The sequence below is a fragment of the Centruroides vittatus genome, unplaced genomic scaffold (assembly GCF_030686945.1).
Source record: "Centruroides vittatus isolate TY-2023 unplaced genomic scaffold, ASM3068694v2 contig_799, whole genome shotgun sequence".
NCBI lineage: Eukaryota > Metazoa > Arthropoda > Arachnida > Scorpiones > Buthidae > Centruroides > Centruroides vittatus.
In genome coordinates, this window is record NW_027122516.1 from 3,221,708 (window position 1) to 3,246,428 (window position 24,721).

The 24,721-nt window shown below is 29.2% G+C and overlaps 1 protein-coding gene and 2 long non-coding RNA genes across 3 annotated transcripts; all 3 read left to right on the top strand.

Moving 5' to 3' along the window:
• Window positions 1-632: 632 nt before the first annotated feature.
• On the top strand, window positions 633-2,412 carry LOC136981858 (uncharacterized). Its single transcript, XR_010881788.1, has 3 exons — window positions 633-768; window positions 840-978; window positions 1,914-2,412. It is a non-coding gene; the product is annotated as an uncharacterized lncRNA (long non-coding RNA).
• A 2,615-nt stretch (window positions 2,413-5,027) lies between these two features.
• Window positions 5,028-8,152, top strand: LOC136981859 (uncharacterized). Its single transcript, XR_010881789.1, has 3 exons — window positions 5,028-5,188; window positions 7,497-7,736; window positions 8,019-8,152. It is a non-coding gene; the product is annotated as an uncharacterized lncRNA (long non-coding RNA).
• A 1,383-nt stretch (window positions 8,153-9,535) lies between these two features.
• On the top strand, window positions 9,536-22,220 carry LOC136981952 (ubiquitin-like protein 3). The gene is made up of 5 exons (XM_067278379.1): window positions 9,536-9,874; window positions 18,441-18,549; window positions 18,828-18,914; window positions 21,108-21,185; window positions 21,279-22,220. Exons 1-5 carry the CDS (start codon window positions 9,836-9,838, stop codon window positions 21,341-21,343), a joined length of 378 nt encoding a protein of 125 aa, XP_067134480.1. The 5' UTR covers window positions 9,536-9,835; the 3' UTR covers window positions 21,344-22,220.
• The last annotated feature ends 2,501 nt before the right edge of the window (window positions 22,221-24,721 follow it).

The window sequence follows — 24,721 nt, forward strand, 5'->3', positions numbered from 1 at the left end:
TTAATAGAAAGAAAAAAATGAAAGTTATAGTAGAAATGCTTAACAAAATATCTATGAAATTGAATTCAAACAACAAGTACACAAGAATTCTCGGCAAAGTGGAAGAGAAATGTGGCTGCAGCAGATTTTACATCGTCGCGTGCCAGTTTCTTTATCGTAAAATTTGTTAATTTCGAATTAATAACCGATTATTCTTTCTATAATTCTTCTTGGCCTTTTTCCAACTACATGGGGTCGACACTTCTTCCATTCTTTCCTGTCCAAAGCAACTTCCACAGAGACACCTCACTCATCCATATCAAGTTTGAGGGTCTCATTCCGGGCTTATCTAGGTCTTCCTCTTCATGACATTCGCAGGATTTTTAGTGCTGGGGCTGTTTCTGCTTGGCGTTGCACGTGCCCAAACCACCTCAGTCAATATTTCTTCAATTTTTCTTCTATCTCCGTGATGTCCAAGCTCCCCCTCGCCTTATCTTTTCTTGTGGCACCACTCGTCTCAGCATCCTCATTTCTGCAAAATGCATTCTCTGTACCTACACTTTCTTCACTCTCAACGCACAACATTGTCGGCCTTAACGACCATTGTATAAAATTTGTACTGACCCCAAATATCTAAATCTTTCACTCTTACTCCTTCAATTTTTACATCGATTATTCTTTCTATAATTATTCAGGTTTAATGATTACGGTTGCTGGATACACCGCGGTCTGTTATGGAAATGAAATTGTCTGCACTGTCACGTCGACCGTCTATCCCATTTGCGCTTCGTAAGTTAATTATTCAGTATTTACTTTCTCGAATTTTCTAGCTTTTTACGTAACAGAATATTTAAATACAGAATGGATGCGATGCAAAGAGGAACACCGCGAGATAGAGAAATCATGACGGTTTATTGGATGATATTTACATTAATTAATCTGTTTGAAATTTTATTTGATGCTATAGTGGCCTGGATCCCTTGTTATTGGATGCTGAAGGTAACTACTACGTGGTACGATCCAAAAGTTCGGGGAATGCAGTAATCTACGACAACAAAAGCATGTATTTGAAGTTCCAGCGTATGAAATGGATTCTACCAAACCATTTCTACGTGTTCAGGTTAATTTCACCCATGTCATGTGATTAAACCGCAAGCGCTGCTGTTTTTTTCCGGAGATAGTTACTTTTGTCCTGCGACGTAATCAAAGTGGAGTTTCAAGAACAACCTCCAACATTTCGACTTCATCGTGACCTTTCACCGTAGAATCACCGTACACCTTTCTTAGCAATTTTAAAATTTCCGTAGGTGTTTTACCTAAACGCTGACAAAATTTAATGTTGGAGGTTGTTCTTGAAACTCCACTTTGATTATGTCGCAGGACAAAGGTAACTGTCTCCGGAAAAAAACAGCAGCGCTCGCGGTTTAATCACATGACATGGGTGAAATTAACCTGAACACGTAGAAGTGGTTTGGTAGAATCCATTTCATACGCTGTAACTTCAAATACATGCTTTTGTTGTCGTAGATTACTGCATTCCCCGAACTTTTGGATCGTATCACGTATTTTAAATTCTATAAACAGGGTGGTTGTAATTAAAGTTTCCATATTCAGTGCAGTCTGTAGCTGTAACCAATGAACGGATTGACACCAAAATTTGTATACTGACTATGCGAAAGTTACAGTTTCAGTCAGTGCCGTAACTAGGGCGGTGCCCAGGCACAGGGCGTAGACCTTGGGGGGACGTAGAAATGACCTGGATCAAGTTTTATATCATAGTTTTGGGGCGTAGTTACAGAAGCTCGCACCGGGCGCATAAAAGACTAGTTACGACACTGGTTGCAGTGTGCTGTGAATAGAAAAACTTTAATTATGGCCACTCTGTACTTCATACCGTTTGCTATTCGTTTCGTATTGAATAAACTATTTTTCAGATGTTATTTCTGATCTTCTGCTACGCTCCACTTTCTAATAATATTTCGTTGTTTTTTTATCGAAACATCTTGCGTGAACCGATAACAAGATTTTTAGTAGAGCAGCGCAATGGTTCCGAGTTGGACAATGAACCATCGACAAAATCAACCGAAATGGAGACAGGAGGTTGTAGACAAGAAGATTGTGATGTTGAAAATTCCGATCAGGAGAACGATTTTTAAGTAGCTAATGCTAGGAAATAGGAGGTGTGATGTGTTTAAATTGAATGAATATGACAAGTATGAAAGAAGAATGTAATTGAAGGGGGAAGTATGAAATTGAGTCATACTTCAACTTCAGTATGTGTTTTACAGAATTAGTTTTTCAATATGCAAGTAAAATATATCTCTGTAAGTACTTACTAAATTAATGGATATGTTAATCGCCTAGTGTTTTATTATGTAAAATAGCTGTCCTAAATGGCGAAATAAATTGCCCACAATCAGGTTTGGCTCGAAATCCTCCTTTGTGTCTGATAACAAAAAATGTATTTTCGAGACAATCGTGATTAAACCTCGGGTTTCGAACAATTCGGTTTATGAACAAATTAAATACCGTGTTTAAATTAAATAACAAAAATTTATTAATATAATATTAATATTTAGTATTTATTAATACTAGGTAGCCATTTAATTAAAACTAAAGTGCTTGCTGTCCGTTTCGATTGATTTGGTTACATTGAACGAGCTACAATATACTACATAGAATGGCTGTGACCGTGGTTACAATGTCGTTGGTGGCAACGACGGGCACTATCAACAAATTCGTTGCCTTTACACAACACAAATGCCACGCTCTCTTGACTAAAAAGAAAATGGCGGACGTGTATTCAATTTTCCTCAAACATGGCGTTGCTTTAGCCACTCAATGTAGTATATTCTAACTCGTTAGTTAAATTTCATCCAGGCAGAATCTACTTATAGCACTTTCTTTATAAAGTGTTAGTTTCGGTTTTTGTTGGCGGTGATGAAACATTTTACTTTTAATATATAAAACATTGTTTATTAAATGTCCCTATAAGACATACTAGAATGAGGAAATAAATAAAAGCAAAATCAAATTTTAATGTCTTGTCTAATTTCTTCAATGAGGAACGTGTCCACATCTATGATGATGATGATATAATAAATTATTACTTTACTTTAGTTTTTTGATATCATAAATCAAAATAGACTTGCTAGATATTTGAATTATTAATACAATTTATAAAATTATTGGAATTATAAATATTGAAGACGGTCCTGATTTATTTCTGACTTGTAAGTTGGATCCAACATCAAATATTTAACATGTCTGATATCAACTAAATGGCATGTTGAATTAAAGATGTTGATTTAATGATTTTCAAAATTAATTTTTAATAATCTATCTAATGTTAAATATTTGATACATTTTACAGAATTGTTCTATTATGTTGATTCTTAATTTATTCAATTATTTTAAAGGGATCATCTACCAAATGAGTTTCTACAGATTTAGGAAAATTTCCATTAGTAACAATAGTCAAGAATCATTTCTTTAAAAAATAAATTTGTTGAATAAATTAAAATATCCAGCAGTGAGTTGCGTAACTTTTCCGGCTGTTATGAGACTTTTTTATTTAAAAAATAACTTTTATGTTGTTGATCATAATGGATATATGGCGCCACACGCAATTTTATTTATTATGAGATTTTGTTATAGAAATCTTCTTATATTATTATTATGTTGGGTTAAGTGAGATATACTCGATTAACACCGGTGGCTGCGTACTATGTCGGACCAAAGTCAAGGCATAGTAACCAAAACAGAAATTAAAGAAGTGTATCAGTGTGTGTGTCTGTATTCAGGAATTTTCTAACAATATGACTTGTATTCAATATAGTGGCCTTCTGTAGTGTGATGTATGTGTTTCTATTCAATTGTAATGTGCCCAGGCTTTTGTGTAGTGTGTGTGGTATGACACCTGTAGAGGAGAGAACAACAGGTACAATAAGCACCCTATCCATCCTCCACAGATGCCTTATTTCCTGGGCGAGTTCTGTGTACTTGCTAATTTTTTCAGTGCATGCGTTTTGTATATTGCGTGTGTTTGGAATGGACATGTCTATAATGTATGTGATTTTATTGTGTTTGTCAATGAGTGTGATGTCTGGTCTGTTGTGGTAAATTGTTTTATCTGTGATTATGGCTCTGTCGTAGTACATTTTGTGCGTGTTGTTTTCCAATACTGTCTGTGGAATGTATTTGTAGTATGGTTCGTGGATGTCTACTAATTTGTTTCTTTGCAAGCTTTTGGTGTATTATATTTGCTACTTGATTATGTCTGTGTAAATAATCTGTCTGTGCCAAGAGCTTGCAACCAGAGGTGATGTGTTGTATAGTTTCTGGCATGATGTGACATTTTCTGCATGTGTCATTTGTGAGTGTTGCATCTTTGAGTATGTGTTTTCTGTAGTTTTTAGTATTTATGACCTGATCCTGTATGGCGATCATGAATCCTTCCGTCTCCCCAAAGAGGCATCCCCGAGCTAACCAGCTGTTTGACGCAGTTTTGTCAACAAAATCCTGGGCCAGATCGTAAGGATGCCTGCCATGGAGTGCCTTTCGAGCCCACGATTGCTTAATGGTGTCTATGCTTTTTATATGTTGCGTTGTGTCCATATGTGAGTGTAAGTTTAATGGTGTGTTATTTGAGTCTGCTAGAGTTACTGCTTTATGTAATTGTGATGTTTCTTGTTTTTTGTAGAAAAACTCTCGCAGTGACTGTATTTGTTTGTAGTGAAGGTTAACTATGTCAATCAGGCCACGTCCGCCATCTTTACGTGGAAGGGTTAATCTTTCTGTGGCAGATTTAGGATGATGTTGTTTATGCTTAGTAAGTGTTGTTTTTGTTTTCCTTTGGAGTTGCTCAAGATCAGTGTGAGTCCAATGTATAACTCCAAAAGAATATGTGAGTACTGGGATGACATATGTGTTTATTGCTTTAACTGTGTGTTTTGCATTTAATTGTGTTCTGAGAATAGCATTTAACCTACTTTGGTATTCTTTAATTAATCTTTGTTATTATTATTATTATTATCCTTGAATATTGTTTATAATGTTTTATAAATTTATAGACGAGTGAAAGACGGAAAAAATTCGAAATTTTAAAAATATAAAATGTTCGAATTTAAAAATTCTCGTTGATATTTTAGTTGCAAACCACTCGTTGATATTTCTCGTTATGATTGAAAACCAGCATATACAAGAAGAGGTAATTGTTGAATTGCTAAATAAATTTTCTTTTTGTGGGTAGATTATGATTAAAATTAGAATTTTTACAGGTTTTAATTATTCTGTATAAGGAGTTATCAGATATCGTTGAGACATTATAATTTGCATATATTGATTTATTTGTTTTTTATGGGGCGTATTAATTGCATTGTTGGGGGTAGTTATCTCGTGCTATATTGCATTATTGAACGAATATAAATAAATAAACCATTAAAATGAATTATATTGATGTATTTACATGACTCAAACTGATGTTCCACACAGCCATGTAGAGGGACGGCCGGATGGCCAAGTGGTCAAGGGGACCCGGGTCGAAAAATCCCCAGGAATTTTTCGGGGAATTGCTCGTCCGTCTGGATATGTCCTTGCCGCCCTTATGGGCCTGGCCGAACCCATAATGGGCTTGCTAAAAGAGGCCCTCTTAGTGCCCACAGGGCGGAAAGATTATTAAAGCAAAAAAGCCATGTAGAGGATCAGACCCTTTTGTAAAGTGCACAATTGATGCCATTGCTTTGATAATGCGATTAATCAGAGTTGAAGCTGGAGATTAATCTTTGAAAGTGAATTCTTTTGTAGAAAATTTTCTCGTGCTCCGTATTTCTGCAAATTATAGAGCGAATTAGTAAATATGAATCAACATTTTTAATCTTCCTGGTCGTCTCTTTGAACAGACAAGACACTGTTTAACTCTTACGTTCTATAATCGTTAATCTCATTTTAAATGAATTCGAATTGCAAAATGTCAAAAGAATAACAAGGATTTTTAAAATTAATTTTGATTTTAGGCCAAATTTATGGAGTTGTTACAGATTTATCCATAATGAATAGTATAATTATAAAGCTTTTATTGTTAAATTGCTCGTGTATTGAATTTGCCTTACCCCATAAACTTTTTATATCATGATTTACATGACTTCTGCACTTTCTAATAGAAAATTAATTATTACAATTTATAGTTTGTATTTGTTGAAAAGCAATTTAAAAACTATTATATACCGTGGCGCGTTATTGATTCATGGAACCTAAGCAAGTTTGAATTAGAGGTCCCCATGTACAGTGCTCACTTCACACACATTTTCTTTCCTTCGGGGAAAATTTTTTGGGAAATGATTGGTTTGGGGCTCCCTGTTGGTGGAGGGTCCAGGCAATTGCCCATAGGATAAAGTGTTATTGATTATATATCAATAACACTTTAATACCATTGTGCAGGGCTGTGGCTAGAGCATTTGGCATCGGGAGCAAACTTAAATATGGCGCCTTTTGGATAAGCCTTTCATTAGTCTGTTACAAATTTATATTACCTAATTTGTAACAGACAGAATATAATTTTTCATACTCGTACGTGAGTTTTCTAGAATCTATTGGTTCTCATGTAACAGAATTGGAATTTTGGCGCTCCACCATCTCGGCGTTCTGAGCACGTGCCACCTCTGCCTCTGCCTTTCCTTGGCCCTTCATTAATGTTACCATAATGAATGGCCGCCTACCTATAATAAGCTAGTGTTTCGTGTTAGTTAATCCATAAACCAGCAGCTCTGAACCGGTTCAGGAATTCAGGGAGTCTGACCTGGATATAACGGGTCCTGTCGCCAATCATTCTCTGTACATTTCAGATCATGCGAAACCTATGAGGGCCCTTTTAATGTTCACGTCTTAGAGGGTTGATGGTCGATTGGCAGAGATAGTAAAGGCGTTAGTTTGCCGCTTTGGGTTTGAATTTTGGATCATCATGCATGGATTGGTATGGACGTTAGTGTGTGTGGGGCAGCACGATTTTGTTCACCCACTTCGAGGCTTAATAACTCCTGTGTTTTTTGTCGAAAATACGTAGAAGAAACTATAAATTTTCGTCATGTATTTTTAATTATTGGCTTGTAACGGTGATCTTTTTAACCTGTTTTGCATATTTTGGAAGAAGCGTAGCATATAATAAAAGATGGTCTCTGCAATAGAAGACTATTGTTCCTGGTGATTGGACATGACGAGCAATGAAAACAGTTTACTTTCTTTTGCGTGTTTTTACTGAATAATTTAAGCAACTCCTTGCTGGATTTTTTAAAAAATGTAATATGTACACACATATAAAGACAAAAGAACAATTTTTTTTTAAACATTCTGGCAAGATTTAGTGTGTGTAAGGTATTTTTTAAAGTTATGTTTTTAGCTCTGATAACATGTTTTGTAAATAGTAGGTTATAAGTTACGTATAGTGTTAATTAAAACTACAAAAGTATTTCAAAATGTGTTATAAACTATAATTTATATGCTTGTTTTGATTATTTTAATAGCCGACACGAGGATTAATATCCGAAAGAATTTACGAAAGACGTAGAAGAATTTTAAAAAATTGCATTCTGCTTTCGGAACTCTTGTTTATATTTACTTCAATAGTTTCACTGGCTTGTATAATAATTGCTGTTATTGGCTTCATGTCATGGAATCTCTTCTACTGGATATTTGGAATCACATCCGGAATATTTTGCTTTTCGATTTTGATGCGAATGATATTAGGCTGCGTGACATATCGAGTAAGTTCATCTTAAAATTTGGTTTCGGTTAATGTTACCCTAGGTATACAAAATGGCGGCTCGTCTCTGACTCCAGCATACAGAAGCGAGGAAACAGTGGGGACGCACGTTTTCTAAACCTAACCTATTCTAATAAATTATCATAATTATTAGCAACTAAATTATTAGAATAGGTTAGGTTTAGAAAACGTGCGTCCCCACTGTTTCCTCGCTTCTGTATGCTGGAGTCAGAGACGAGCCGCCATTTTGTATACCCATTAACCGTTTATTTACTATTTTCAGATACCAGTAGAAAATTTAGATATCCAGAATAGCAAAAAGAAACCCGAGTTTCCTCCCGAATTATTCCACTGGACATTAAGAAGATATTAAAATGCAAAGAAAGAAAGCCATCCGCAAAATATTTTTAATCGTTAATTTTTAAATATATTAAATTCTTTATATTGTGAAATTACGGGTTTTACAAATAACCAAGATATATATATATATATATATATATACACAAAGAAAACTTAAATCTTTCTACCCAAAATAAAGTAATAAAGTACAAGTTGTTTTATAGGATGCCAGATAGTCTCGATTCCAATATGTGATATTCGTCACCCGAATTATTACACTAGACCGATTTACAATGCGCGACAATAACTATAAAGCTTCTTATAATCTTAACATTGGTCTCGTAGCGTATTACAAATGATATAAAAATTTTCTATAACTAAAATATACATCTATACTTATATAACTAAGAGAAAGAATGGTGGATAGAGCAGAAGTAGGAGATAGGAAAGGGGTACCCAAATCTTAGTTCCAGGATCCTTACGAATGGTCACTTGTGCTTGGACTTTCTTCCTCAAGTCGTATATCGGCGTCCTGTTCTCTATTCGTCGAATTAGTCACTATGCTGTAACAAGCACGGAATATCCTTAAGTCCTTCAATAACTTATCAGTAATCTTTTACTCGACATCTCATGTCCCTCGTTTCCTCCGTACGATGCTAAAACGTACCGAAAGGGTTGTCACACATGTCCGTTCACGCTACGGTCCGAACCTCTTACTCTTTCTTTTGCTCTCAGGGCCGCATGCCCTCCTATTGTCCTGAAGATTTTCTATGACCATATATGGAAAGGACAAAAGAACAAAGGGGAAAACTAAGAAAGAGGAATGGAAACAAGAATAAAATTATAAAATACAAATATACGATTACTATATATATATGGCGTACAGCCACAATATAAAATATGTTTCGTTTGATGTAAGAAGCTGTATGTACCGTACGGTACATAGATGAGTGTTTCTAAAATATTTTTCTTTTAAATACAGTTAAGGAAACACGACAAATAATCATCGGTTTGATGATAATAGCAACAATATAATCACTCGAAATTCCTAAAATATTTGGAGAAAATCGGAAATGGGAAAGGTAGATAACGTTTTCAAGATGGTGTATTCGGTAGACTCTCATAATAATCTGTATAAAATGTGAAAATTCCTAATATATCTCGATTTAAATTAAACAAATGAATCTTTTTATTACGCATTTCATACAATAAAACATACTAAAAGTTATATTAAAGGGGCTCGTTCATAACACATCAAAGCCACCATTTACGGAAGATTGGTGTTTAGTGGCACGTATTCCTTAATAACTAAATGCATTAAAATTATTAACAAGTACGGTTTGTATTAAGTAACGAATTAACGAATCCAAAAAATATTATTGTTATTATTATTTTTTTTTTTTAAATTACAAAAAAAAATAGCTTTATCGATTTTCTACGGCAGATGTCGCTGCACATCTATCGTCTGCTACCTAATGAATAGTGTTGACAATAGTCGCCATTTTGCTCTAGAAAGTCGGAGAGAAGAGATGTTCGCTTGATCATCAACCGTAAATATATTCTAACGTTTAAATCCGTAGTATATTAATCATTTTGACTTTCCATCGTGAAAAGGCGAAGAAACGTGTGGTATTTCGTATGTTATATTAACTGCGTAGAGCCATTCCCTTCTGCGGTATAAATCGAAATTAAGATGATTTGGTCTTTCTAAAAGAAGTGCTCGCAGGCTTAAAGTGGATAAAATAATATTTTTTATCGAAGATGAACAGTAGAACGGGACAGAAGATTCCTAGTGATAAGGTAAATCGATTATACATTGATTAAATTACATACACCTCATTAATTTATTATTATTATTTAAAAAATGTCCATGTTTTATACGTTTAAAGAAAAATTCACACACAAAATGACTGTACACACGCACACAAATTGGTATAAATTAAATATTATTCTCATTAAGTGAGAATAATAATTAATTTCATTTTATTTATTTATGCATACTGGTTTCACCATCATGGGCGAAACCATTATGCATAAATTATTAATAATACAAACTTTATATAAGTTAAAAAAATCAATACACAACAGTAAAAAAACCATAATTAATGAGTTATTACAAAGTCCACAAGTTAAATTGACATATAAATGAACTTATGTGCAGTACACATACTTCTACACAAACTCAATGAAATCAGATAAGTGTAGTTGCAAAGCATTTGTTTGTATTCCCAAAATTCAATTTTAAGTGGAATTATTTAAAAAATTTACGAATGGAAAAGGTTGTGTTGAGAAATTTGAAAATTTTATACTTTTATAAAATGTTTTATATCGGTTCAAAACTTCCATAAGTGGGTTAATTCCTTAAAAGGTCGGTCAATTTATAAATGGATCATGTTTCTCTGTACAATGTAAGACATTATACATAATTAATTCGATGGAGAAATACGTAAAAAAAAATTTATTTCAAAAGTTTAATTTTAATATTATCGACGAGAATTTAATATATATACATACACGTAGGTAAACAAATATATCGAATTTAATTTTATTGTTTTGTTTTCTGGCCTTACAAAAGAAGTTCTGTTAACTGTAATACAAACTATATATTATTTTATTGATTGACCATTGTTTTTACTCACTTTTTAGAAATGAAGAGGTCATCTTGATCTTGTTTATGTCTGCTTGAGGAAATCACAAGTCGGTGGCTATCATTATAAACAGTTCTGTATCGATATTTGATCAATGCTTTTGTTGATAGATAGATGCCACCTAAAAAAGAAAAATTTCGCCGTAATCAAAGTTTAATTCTTGAAAATAAATAATAAATACACATTTATTTTTATAATTGCACGTTACTTAACGTTGGGAGTTAATATTATATTTTTGAAGAACGTCATTTTATTACTTCAGGAATAATTTTATTTTATTAGTGTAGAATAGAATGACTTCATAAATCCTTGACACTCTTTAATAACTAACTCGTTAGAGAATTTGCATATTGTGCCTCAGTGCGTGCTATTTGTGTATTAACTATTTTTATTTTTCGAATTCTTTTGACTAAATGCTGCCTGCCAACTGTTGAATTAATTAATTAATTATTTATTTTTTTAAACGTACAAAAGTACTGTGTACAAAGTCACCCACATCTGGTAAATAGATATCACGATACTGTTTCAAAAACACGCAAGAATATATATAAAAAATACCTTAATACTAACTTACGTAGGCTATTATAATAAATATTACATAAATTTAAATATTAGGTCAAAACTCTAACTTCGACAATAAAGCAGTATTTGTGTTTACTGTTTCGGTATTGGAAGGAAAATTATTCTTAGAAAAGTGTATTCAGACTATTTAGAAATGATTATTTTTCACTAAGAGTTTTTTTTAAGATAACTGTATTAAATCATACATACGCACAGCTCCATGTAGTTACGTAAGTAATTTAACCTCTTTAAGGTCAGATGTAATTAATCTTAGCCTGGATTAGTTGCAAGAATGTGTTTACAAATACTGATTTTTCTCTTTAGGATTATATTATTATTATAAAATATACGGTTTATAAAAAGTAGAATATTATTATGATTATTATTATTATTTACAATTACATAAATAATAATCGAATCTTACAAATGTTCATTATAAACGAGATTGAAATTATTGCAAAATAAATTTTAAAATGCGGTTAAGTGTTGATAAATTAATTTAAATTTTTGATTTTACGATTTATAATTTGAAATTCCGGAGCCGTTTCGAAGATATAAATATTCTAAATAGAAATAATTTATCATTTTTAAATATCTAAACACTAGGATATTGTGATATTTGTCGGTATAATGGAAAATGCAAGTGTTTGTGCAGCAACAATATCGTCTTCCTGCAATAATTAATAGTTAAAAAGACACGTTCTGGAACACAATATTCATTTTATTTTGCAATGATTCATAATGCTTCCTGCGACCGACCTGCTCTGTTATCAAACCGTGACCATCATTTTATATCTTCCTCGCATTATATTCTACTCAGAAAAAAGACATTTTAAAATATTTTAGATATATTTAAAGTTTATACAGCGTAAATTTTTAAAAAAATATTTAGGCATTTTTTATACGGTTCTAGATTTAATTTAAATATTAAAAAAAAAGAACGAGCAATTTTCCTGGTACGAAATGTATTTTTAAAATTGCATTTATATTCAGTTTAAAATATAAATATATTAAAGTATATAGATCAAGTTTCTTTAGCTAACAGTCCGGAAATGTTGTCTAGTGCGTACGAAAAAGCATACGATTTTTTTAAAATTCTCTTTGTAAAGAAACAATAAGAGCCTTTCAAAAATATAAGAAGTTTACATGTGTTCCTCTTCTCGATACCGAGAATTCTCGTAGAACTCAGTTCGTTATTAAATCAAGTTTGTTTAATTCTGCGAATCGAAAATTTCGAGTTAAAATATTATTTACGCGCAATATTAGCGTACGTAATTATTTTTTTTTTTTAAATCCGTCGATTATAAAATATAGAAGTCGTATCAAAATAAATATAATCGAGCCCTGACTTAAATAAACAGAACTTTAGTAACAGAATATATAGTACTTGACCCTCTTAACCTTCACAGAAAATTTCTATCCTAGTTTCATAAGTTTGAACTGTAGAATACTAAAGAGCATTTAGCAATTGTGATAAGTAATAAAAACATTAAAAGGCATTAAGTTTTCTTCTTTTTTTATGTTTGTATTTTGTTTTTCTTCGACGAGAAAAAACACTTAGTCGTTTTTTTCCCTTCCTTTCTCGTAAAAATTATTTAATGCGATAAGTTAACCGTTCCTTATACACACCAGGAAACGTTATTAAATTATGAAATCTTGCATGCGTGTTGCTTTAAGTTAATAATGATATAATTATCATGTTAAATGTGATAATTTCTCCGTTGCAAGTCTTAAGTGCCACATTTACTTCAATACAGTACTTTTAAAATTCGGATTTTCGGTTTTTCTGCATGCTTTTGATTAAAATTTATCATCTAATATATAAAAATATTTTCGAAGCGAATTGCAAGATTGATAGCCTGAGTAAATATCCTCTCCGGCAAAGTTTTTTACTTTTATTATGCTTTACTTCTTATACTTTTGAATATAAATTCGCTTATTTACAAAGGAAATCGGATTGATAGAAAATTTCATAAAAAATCTATCAGTTCTTTAGATTTTCAACCAAGTTATGTAGTTTCAATGAGTTCATGAGAAAAATTACAGCAGAGCAGACTTCTAGATTCTTTTATTATTATTATGATTATTATTATTATTTCGTTAGTATTTTATGGAAAAAGAGTTGCTTCTAATCTTAAAACTCTTTCCTACGAAGGATTTCGCAATCGATCCGTTTGCTGGTAAGAAAAAAAGAAATTTTCTTTTATTGCCATACAATTCGGTGAAGCCACAAAAATTACTTTCTCATTCTACGTAGAAACATAGGGAAGTAAAAGTAAAAAAGTTTGCTTTCGGTATGATCCAACATCAAAAGCGAACGAAGGCGAAATAAATTAATGGTTTTTAGTATTTTAAGTCGAAATCGAAGATTGTATTTTTGTGTAGAAATAAATTTACGGTCATTGCAAAAAGTATTTATATACTATTAATCTTATATTATACGTTTAAGGATAGCTAATGAATTAAGAATCGGGAGAAAAATCTTTTGTCATCAAATCTTAATTTAGGAATATGAAGAGTCTAGACTTTTTTCCTTGATTTTTCTTTTTCATCTCAAGTCTTGGAGATGAAACAGGAGTTATTCTGTTGATCAACTTTTTCTTGTGTGGATAATGTTATTTATGTTTCTAGTTCGAGCAATAAAAACTCAAACTTTCCAGATTTGATTAATTTTCTGTGTGTCCTATCGCTAAAATGATATTGTATATATACTGTACTGTAGATAACTACGCTGTTGATGGATAACCATTGGAATTTTTTTTTTTTTTTTACAAACAAAATTAACAGGTGTTTTATCGTATCAATCATTTTTTCTTTTAAAATCCACTTTTTTTATATAGTATCTAAGACATTTACTGCTCGAGATTGTTTACTTTGCTGTGCATCTATAATTCTTTTTTACAACCACATACAACAGACTGTAATAAATTAAAGTTTAATTTTGATACTCGTAGGAATTTCTTTCTAGTTAAATGTTGTTTAGAAATAAGAGTGTTCGAATAAAATAACAAAATATATAATTTAAATTAAAAAAGAAAAGATAGAATAGGCAAACTTTAACTTGTTTTTGTTTGGAGCTGATAATTTTTTCCTTTTTAAAACACATATTGTTAAACCTGATTTAATTGGGCTGTAAGGATATTTCTGGTAACTAACTTCGATTGGTTTAAGAAAAGTAATCAGCCAACCGATTAGGAAAAAAAAACCCTTGCCCACCCGAAAGGTGGTTGACCCTTAAGGTTACCGTTGTAACAAACAGGATCCTTTTCACTTCCTGCTCTTTCCTACTTCATGAATGATTGAGATTAAGGCGATTAATTTCACCTAAGTCTAATTTTTATTAGATTTGTTACCGAGATAAATGTTGTTGATTCAAGAGATTCGGAAGGACGTATTGGTACTTATGATTGTACCTAGCATAATTTAAATCCACGGTTACAAACCTAGAGAGAAATACCCATCCATTTGAGAATATTATCGATTTAAAAAAAAAAAATCATACACAAAAACCTATATATGCTTGTAAATATGCGAAAATGCTCGCTTCAACAGTATTTTTTACCGATTTAAAAAAATTGCAAGAAGTAATTATATTAGCAAAGTAAGGTAATCCAAGACAAAGTGGTCGATAACTTCGATAGATTTATTTTTCAAATCGTTATGCAAAATGACAAATCAATTTATTGGAATTATAATTTTCTAAGATTTCTAAAATCGAATTAACTTTGAAAGCAATGGAAATAGCATATCTTTTACCTAAGAGAAATGAGTTAATTGATAATTTCATCGAAATTGTTATAAGATTAATTTTCCCATTGGAATGAATGATATTTTTCTTTTGTTGTTTTGTTATACAAAAGTAAACAGGACACGGAATTTTTACAGAATTGATTTTTTTTCCCCAAAATATATATTTTAAAATTTCTGTAGATGAAATAAAAATAGTAAGATTGATTTTTAGCAAATATTTAGATTTATGTTAGATTTTGTAATGTTTCTTATACGGTGGGTCATTGCTATTGATCGAATTGTCACTTTGAAAGGCTGCGATGACCTCGTTACTCACAGTCAGGTTTATGTCGCATCGAATATCCTATTGAACAGGACGTAATAGTTTCTTGAAAGTTTCCGAATGGATGATTTCTAACCTTAGGAAATATTATTGTTTTGCCTGTACACTCTCTCTGTTTATCTGTTTTTTTACCCCTCGTCCTTTTTAATTTACTGTTGCATTTTGTTTTAATGGAGAAGAAAGTTTATTGTTCACCTTTCGAGCGTATAGTTTTCATTATACTCTACTTATGCACGAAATCCGAGCTTCAACTATCCCAAACTGGCGCCACCCACTCTCAGTTGTTAACCTTGAGTTTCATTGCTCTTCCGTGTCTTAGAAATAACTATTCGATCAAGTGAGATAGAAGCAACTGCTATGTCATCATTCTCGCCAACGATATGCAAGATTAAATATGCAAATCCTATGAACCGAGAAGGGATGTAGATTCACTTCCAATAACAATAAATACACTTTGAATATAATATACACATATATATTAAGGTCGCTACGCCTTAAAATATTAAATAGAGATAAATGGGTAATTATGCTAATGGAAGTAATTATTTGGCTAGAAAATGTAAAGTTTGTTAAATCTAATACAAGTATGAATGTAATAGACGGTACTGTAATTTAATTTATTTTACTAATATCCGATTTCCTGCTTGCAGCAAAAATTATTGTAGACTTGTCGAGAATTATCTGTATCTAAGGTTTTACTACTAATGGAATTGATGTTTTTATTCTTTTTATTGTTTCTGGAACGGAGTTGTTTTTCTTGTTTTTTTAATCTTATTTTTTTCCTAGTCAAAACACAGTTATTTTCTCTAGTATGTGACATAGTGTAAGTCTGTGTGTGTGTCTACACTGTTCTTTTTAGATGCTTTCCTGTTAAAAATATATTTTTATTCTTTCTTGAGAACTGTACGGTATAATGACGTCCTGTATTTTTCTAAATTCTGTCATGTAATTGCTCCATCACTGTTTAAAGCACAATTAATCTTACTAGTTGTATAGACGCAAATACTCAAATTAACAGTAACTTAATAGTTTCATATTGATTTACAACCATATCACCTATATGAATATAAATTACAGTAGTATCTATCAAAATTACATGATTAATTCGTACCTATCGGATTTATCGATGTTTAATGAAGGAAATTAGCATGTACTCCGGAGGAAATATAAGTGTAAACTTCATAAGAAAATTAAATTAGATTTTAATTATGGTTAATTAACAATTTAAGCCGTTAACGAATCTCTTGTGACAATTTAGCAAATTTACGTTTCGAATATTTGCATATTTTCCGATTTTTTTTTGTCTGCAAAATATTTATTCGTGATGATTATTACGTGTAACTTGTAGTAAAAATCGGTAACGTATATTACTCCGAATTATCGATTTACAGATGAAAATTAAAGCGTAAATGTTTGATTTTCGCAATATGTTAATGGGGGAAAAGAACATTGTCAGGTGTCGTCACTTAATGAAATTTCATCAGCATAAACTAGGAATCAATTTATATTCCGTATGCTAATCTAACATAGTCCATTTATCGATTTCTATTATGCAACATAACTTCGTTAATGAGCTCATAAACTTTAATGACGCATATGTGTCTATTCTCATAGGAAATAGTCCATTATAATCCTCAAAATCTAAACTCTGAACGATTCCGATTATCTTTAACTGTATCTGATCGATCTCGTGTGTGTATGTGTGGAATGAAGCATTCAATCAAAAATAGTTCACGAAAGAGTCGATTGATTTTAGTGCAGATTTATAGCGATTTAACATCTCACACTTAGGTTCTTCTATAAATTTTAAAACTTTTAAATTCTAAACGAATTTATTTCAAATAAATATTATCTATCCACACGCAATATTCTTATATTTAAAAGCATCAATATACAATGCACGTACGATATAAATTTACAGTAGGGCCCATATATATATATATATATATATATATATATATATATAAAGAGTACAATATGTTATTGTGTCTGATATTTATATTGTAATACAAGATTTATTTGTTATTCTGTTTAAAAATAAATATGATTTACGCGACATGAAATATTAAAATTTTCGTTATTTTAGCATCTTATTGAAGATATTAAAATTTCAGTAAATGTCAGATTTGCAGGACTGTAAATTGATGTATTACTGAGAAAAATAAGATTCGTGTATAATTTGATATCATTTAATAATGCTGTATTGAAAGAAAATGATACCGTGGCGTGTTTCAAATTCGTGACGATAACGTACCCATTATGTGAAATGTACAAAGTTGATATCCTGACAAAATGTCTGGCCATACTTTTTCGTCCTGACTAAATAAAGGAGAAATCCAATAAATCTTTCGACTTTTGTTTTACAATGAAAATAATTCATTATTTAGCTATGTAAAAATGAAATGAATAAAGGGCTTTAATTGATTGTAAGAATTGATTTATTCAAATGACATTTTTTTATATCTATATTATTTAGTGATAGAATTGATTAAATTGAACTTTTATAGCAAGTTAGAAATTTATTATTAATGGACATCTTAATAAAATTCCTTCATATTAAAATTTAGTAAAGAGCTTATTTTATTGCAATCTATTAAGCTGTGTAATATAATAAAGTTGCTAATAATATCAGTTTTATTTATAGAATTTTTATAGTTATAAGACTTTTATAGTAAATTTGCAAAACTGTAAAATTACATTTTCCTATAATGTATCAAAAGAAAAAGTTTTTGAGTAAAATGTTGAGATCTCTCATTTTTTTTTTTTTTCCTTACATAAATATTAAAATTTACCATTTAAATATAGAAAGAAGTAATTTATATTTTTCAATTATGGAAAATAAGTGTTGAAATATTAACCTTAAATATCAAATAAAAATGTACAGTACATTATTCAGCTAATTTAAGTTTTCTATTAATAATAATAATAATAATAATAATAATAATATTATTTTTAGCAATTGATTTAATATAAATTTAAAATAAATCCTTCCTATTTGTCAGTATTTTATTATTATCTAAAGTTTTCTTAGAATAATTTGTTCACATTAAAATTAATTATAATGACAATTTTTTTGCATGTTTAGATTAATATGAAACTCATTCTAGCCAGTGGAAAGAGTCGAGAATTTCTTTTTGCGCCAAGTGATTCAGCAGCAGATATAGCTCAATATGTTTTTGAAAACTGGCCTTATGGTAAGTTACATATGAAAGAACTTTAAACATGAATTATCTAAGTGTAATATTAGATAAGGTAATTTCTTATCTCAGCAAATTCAAATTTGGTAAAACCCTTTTAAAAGAATTCTTTTTTGAATTGCATAGAAGAAAGTAGTCCATGTTTTGTTAACATATAATATATACAAATATATTTTTGCATTAAGTATATAATAGTTTGTGCAAATATTCTTAAAATATCTTTGAAGGTTTATTTTGACGATTTTAAAACTTTTCACATTTTCTATAAAATATAGAATGGGCCGATGAAGCTGTACCAAAAGCTGAAATTTTGAGACTTATATATCAGGGACGATTTCTTCATGGAAATGTGACTTTAGGAGGTGAGTTATTTAATTTTTTATTGTAGTAATTATTATGGTTACTGTAATGTGACTAAAAGTTCTTTTTTACATAAACAAAATTTTTTACTGTATTGTTTGCATAAAAAATATAAATTGTACAGTAAATATAAAATTATTTTTTGCATTGAAAATTTGATTTAAATGTCATAGATATAATTAAAATGCTCTAATATTTTCTCTGATTCCATTTAGTTCAGTGAAATTGTTTTTCTTGTCTTTAAATATAGTTTAGAAAAATATGATGGGGAAAAAAGATGAAGTTATTTTATAAACTTTTTTATTGTCTAGAGCATTCTACAAAAACAAAATAATGGATAGAAATATAACAATTTTAGGAGTAAATTTTTTTTTTCAATATTAAAATGCCACATTACATTTTATTTTGAAAACATAATAATAATAATAATAAAACTTTGTCAGTTTTTACTTAACTATCTTGAAATTTGAATTGTTTATAAACAATTCAATAACAATTCAATATAAACAATAAATATATATATATTATTAAATTTTTTTGCTAAAAATACATATTTGTAATTCCATATTAATTTCTGTATTCCATAAATTCATAAATAAATTATAAATAATTATTTAATTTACAGTTTAGGATTTATTAACTTTTAACTTATATCAATCATAAGAAACTAATCCTGTAGTAAGTAGAGGAGAAAATGTTTATATATATTTAACTAAGATATAACAAAAATTATTAGCATTACTAATTTTTTTTGTAGCATCCAAGAATCAATTTTGTATTATGTTACATAAAATTGTTTCTCAAATATTTTTTATATTGAATGACAACTGGTTAAGTACTAAGAAATAGTACCTAATTATTAATGTACAATGCAAATATTGTGATTATATTAAGCATAATTTTAGATAATGAAATGTACAAACTCTTAAAAACAAGGTACTAAAAACCAAATAGAATTGATTGGAACCTGCTTTAGTTTATTCAATATTTATCTTATTGATATCTTCAGAATATCAAGAATAGTTTGTTTTCATCAGATTCAAAAATCCTTTGAATTCATCAGTTTTTTTATACAGAGTAAATTTCTTAAATCACAAAAACATATTTTTTTTATTATAGAAATGAATCATTATTGATATGATTTAATAAAAAGAATAAAATTATTATTGTTTATTTGAATTATTAAACACTATCTTAATATCATCATCATCATCATCATCATCATCATACTTGCACAAAACTGGTACAGACAAGAATAACAAGGTTATTTAGTTATTAAACTACCTAAGTAAATCATTTAAACAAAAGATGTGTATTACTTTTATTAAATAAATGTATCATTCAGACAAATCAGGTAATTAAATTTGTCAATGAAAGACTTACTTTAATGTTTTTTTAGGTACAAAATAATCTTATTAACTTAAGAATCAACTCCATTCTTTCAGTCATCTCATTAATATTTCTCTTCTTTCACAAATATTTCTGAATATTTCAATATTAAGTAATGATGATTAAGTTAAGCACAAAAGCCAAAATAAGTTTTCTCAAAATTTTAAATCAATATTGATGGCTTATCATTATTGAAATCAATACTGTAATGTCTTAATTTTATAATTAATTAATTCTAACTTTCTTAAAAGATCAGAATTTACAGTTAAGTTCTTTGATGACATAAATATGCAATAGCTGTAAACATTTTTTTATAGTACATGGCCATTTATGTGAGAAATTTCTATATATATATATATATATATATATATATATAATGCTTGCTTTTAAAACCTGAATTTGGGAGGAAATAGGAATGTTTTAAGTGTAGGCAAGGTCTCAGTCAGGTTTGAAATAACATCATGTTTTATATGGAAAATAACTATAAAATCAAAAGTTAAATGATTTTTTTACAGAAAACTAGAAATAGAATCAGTAGGAAGCAAATATTTTTGAACAGTTTATAAATTAATAAACAACATTCTAAATGAATAGGACAAAAATATAAGGAGGGGGAAAAATTATATAAAATTATTTATACTAGAGTGAATATTTGTAAAATTTTCAAAAACTTTTTGTTTTATTTCATAAATATGTAGAAAAAATTAAATTAAAAAGTAGAATCTAAACTTCTAGATTTAGTTTAACAAAAAATAATTATGTAAATTTTTAGTATAAAATGTTTAAAAGTTTGAATTTTGTTACAGCTCTCCAGTTACCTCTGGGTAAGACTACTGTAATGCATTTAGTACCTAGAGAAAATTTACCTGAACCAAATTCACAAGGTAAAAACAAAATTGTTTTAACTTAGAATTATTATTTTAAAACAATAAGCAAATATTTTTTTGAATGTGATAACGTTCATTTTTTTTTTCCAGAGCAGAGACAAAAGTGCAAGGAAAGAAGCAGTGGTTGTTGGATTGCTGTGTGTTCAATATTATAGACAAATAATATATACATATATTGTGTGTTGATGTATTGATCTTGTGAAACATTTAAAAAATCCAGATACTAAGGAATAGTAATTATATTCATCTGTACATTCCACTTGAAGATCTGATGTTCTGTAACAAATTATGCTGAATCTTAATCCATCTACTTTTATTCAGACATAGACAATAATGGGTGTAGTAAAGTTTATCGAGTAGTAGAAAAGTGCCCATCGTGTATATTCCGTTTTTAAAAACTTTTATTTAATCTTACTTTGGACTTACCTAAATAAAATGCAGTTCTATATTACATACAAAGAAACAGTATAAAATTCCACAATATTTTACATAACAGAATTTATACTCAATAGAGAGATTTGTAAAATTTCATTTGTCAAGCTTGTAAAAAAAATTTAATGAAGATTTCGAACTAGAAATTTTGAGAATCTTCCAGTTAAGATTTTAGTTTTATTATTTTATATATATACATATATATATAAAAATATTTTTTACAATAATGTATATAGTAAAATTTAGAGGAAAAAAATAATTCAATTTCTGATTTTGTGAATCTGGCAATGTTCACAAAAATAGAATTAGAAATGTGTTTATTATAGAGATTTAAAATAGAACTCTCTTTAAAGTATTTTATTGTATAGAAATTTGACAGATACACTGAAAACGTTATATATAAAAAAAATAATAATAATTATATATATATTGAAACTGTAACCAACATTTTCTAAAAGGTAAACTATTCATTACATTATTCTTAATATTTGTTATTTAATACAGTTTTAATATTCATGTTGATACAATTTAAATGTTATTAAAATAATCTTAATGTGAATATATTATCTATAATAGCAAATAAAAATTTCATCAAATATACATTTACTTATGTTTCATGTGAGCAAAAATCAGCATAATTTACAATAAATACAATAACTTCTGTTTCTTTCCTTTACTAGAAACAGTTTTAAATTGAAATTATATACAAATAATTTTTTCAGAGAAGTACATTCACAACGTTTTATGAAATTTTTCTGTTGTTTTAAGCATGGTAAGACTTTTCTTTTACATTTAGTTTATATTAGCTATATTTATTTATTATTATATATTTAATTTTTATCATCATCATGTTAAGAACACACACTAAATTGCTTTTGGAGCCAATTCAAACATTATTTTGACATTATTTAATGGGCTATAAAATATAAAACATTAAGTGATATATTGATGAATGTTTATTTTAAGATTATTTATTTTAAATATGCTTAAACAGGTTTTCTTTAATTCTAAAATTGTTTATATGAGTAAAACCACCATAAATTTGACTTACGATCCATTTAACACACTTTTTGTTTACATGAATATTAATATGTTTTTTAATAATAATAATAAATTCAAACTATTCAGCAGTTTTGTAACAAATTTTATACTCTAAAAAAGTAGAAAACTTTTTCTTAATAAAAAAAAAGCTTTCTTACTTTTCACAAGAGTTTGTGCTGTTTTTAAAATGTTAACAATTGAATTTAACATGTGCATTTAAAAAAATTCTTGTGCTATGAGGAAGGTGCTTAAACACAAAACAGCCATTTTTTTTCATCTTTGAACTATAATAGCTTTATTATTTTAGCTTTCCTATAGTCTAAATAGGATCATGAAATTTATTGCTAGTCTAAGTTTCAGTATTAATATCAATTACATTTTATTATTATAACTTTATGTATATTCTTAACAGAACAGTTCTTTTTCTCCCTTTCATTTTTGACTGCCTTGTGAGCACCTATTGTGGGTTTGACCAGGCCCAAGTACTTATTTTATCTCACAATATTAATATAATTATTCAAGTTCATTTTCATAACAACTTAGACATTTTTTGGATATTATTACTTATTTTAAATCTTCATACCAAATAATTTGCAGCTGTAAATTATCAAAATGCTAGGTTTAATTAGATGAGAATAATAAATTTTCATGTGTAATATTCTCACTTATTGTAACACTTGTTACAAATTACACTTTTTTAGCAAATTTAAATAAAAATCACATAAAATATCCTAGTGTTCTAAGTTCTTTGAAAGTTGCAGAAAAGAAAAATGAGATGTAACACAACATAATTACCATTAAAATAACAACACACTAATATTTCAAAAGATGTGCATGTACAAAGAACTACTTCCATAATAACTGAAGTTTTCTTTGTAGGCAACTACTGCAGCCAAAGTTTTATCCTCCCCATAGACCGTCCATTCTGGCAGAAATTCATCAATAGGTAAATTACTAACAGCGCAACCACCAGAGCCAGTTTCTCCCTCTCTTTCCACATTATTTTATGGAATTATAAGATTTAGATGTTATAATTTTCCAGTATAGGCTTGAATAAAAGGGGCATATACATAAATATCTAACAGAAAAACATTTGAATTTCTTAATTCAGTATCAGCTGCATTCTAAAAACAACTTCTGAAATCAAACAAATTGAACTTTAATTTGAATGATGCCAAATCAGAAGATTCAAAAAAGTTTAGTTTCATTTTACATTATAGAAGTTAGTTGTTCTTGTTATCTGTTTTTTTATTGGACAAATGTGGTCATTATTTCTGGTTTAAAGTAATATATAAATTTCAGAATCTACAAATTATCATACTACGTGCCGCAAATGCAGCAATTAATGTGTAATTCTATAATTTTATTGTTTTTAAATACACATGAAAATTTACACTGCTGGAGTGCAAATATAATCTATTAATGCTAATGATTATGTATTTTGTTTTTACATTTTAAGAATTAATTTATTTCATGCTTAAAATACTTATTACAATTTTTATTCAGAAAAAAAACAGTGTTCTTTGCTTAGCACCATCATCCAAACTGTTTATAACATGACATTTGCATGGATAGCTAATTAAACTGTATCCAAATCATCAATTTTCACTGTATGTGGAAAACTACATTTATTTTGACAATCGAGAATTTACAGAAAGACGGGCATATAAAACTGAATTTTAAGTCCAAAAATCTCTCAAACTAGGGGTTGACTTATATGGCAGGCTTAAAACATTTACTATAGAACAGCAAAATTTCACAAGTACACCACTCCTAAGAATCATTGCATTACCATAACTCCAACAGGTTGCCAAAAATATTTTGACTAAAATATGTTTAGGAAAGTGCTTGTAGTGTAATTGCATTATCTTTAATGAATATTATATATCTTCACTACATCACTATAGGTGGTAGTGTGTAAGCAAAGCCATACAAATGTAGCCTATATAAACAATACAAACTATTGCAATACATTATGTAAACAATTTATTGGACATGTTGATTTTGACTCAGATGTGCAAGAGAAGTCTTGCCTCAGTAAAAGCATCAAGAAAATTTAA

Coding starts and splice junctions, on each gene's coding strand:
- LOC136981952 (XM_067278379.1), top strand. CDS start 9,836: ATGAACAGTAGAACGGGACAGAAGATTCCTAGTGATAAG. Junction 18,550..18,827: donor TTTTGAAAACTGGCCTTATG/GTAAGTTACATA, acceptor TATAAAATATAG/AATGGGCCGATGAAGCTGTA. Junction 18,915..21,107: donor TGGAAATGTGACTTTAGGAG/GTGAGTTATTTA, acceptor ATTTTGTTACAG/CTCTCCAGTTACCTCTGGGT.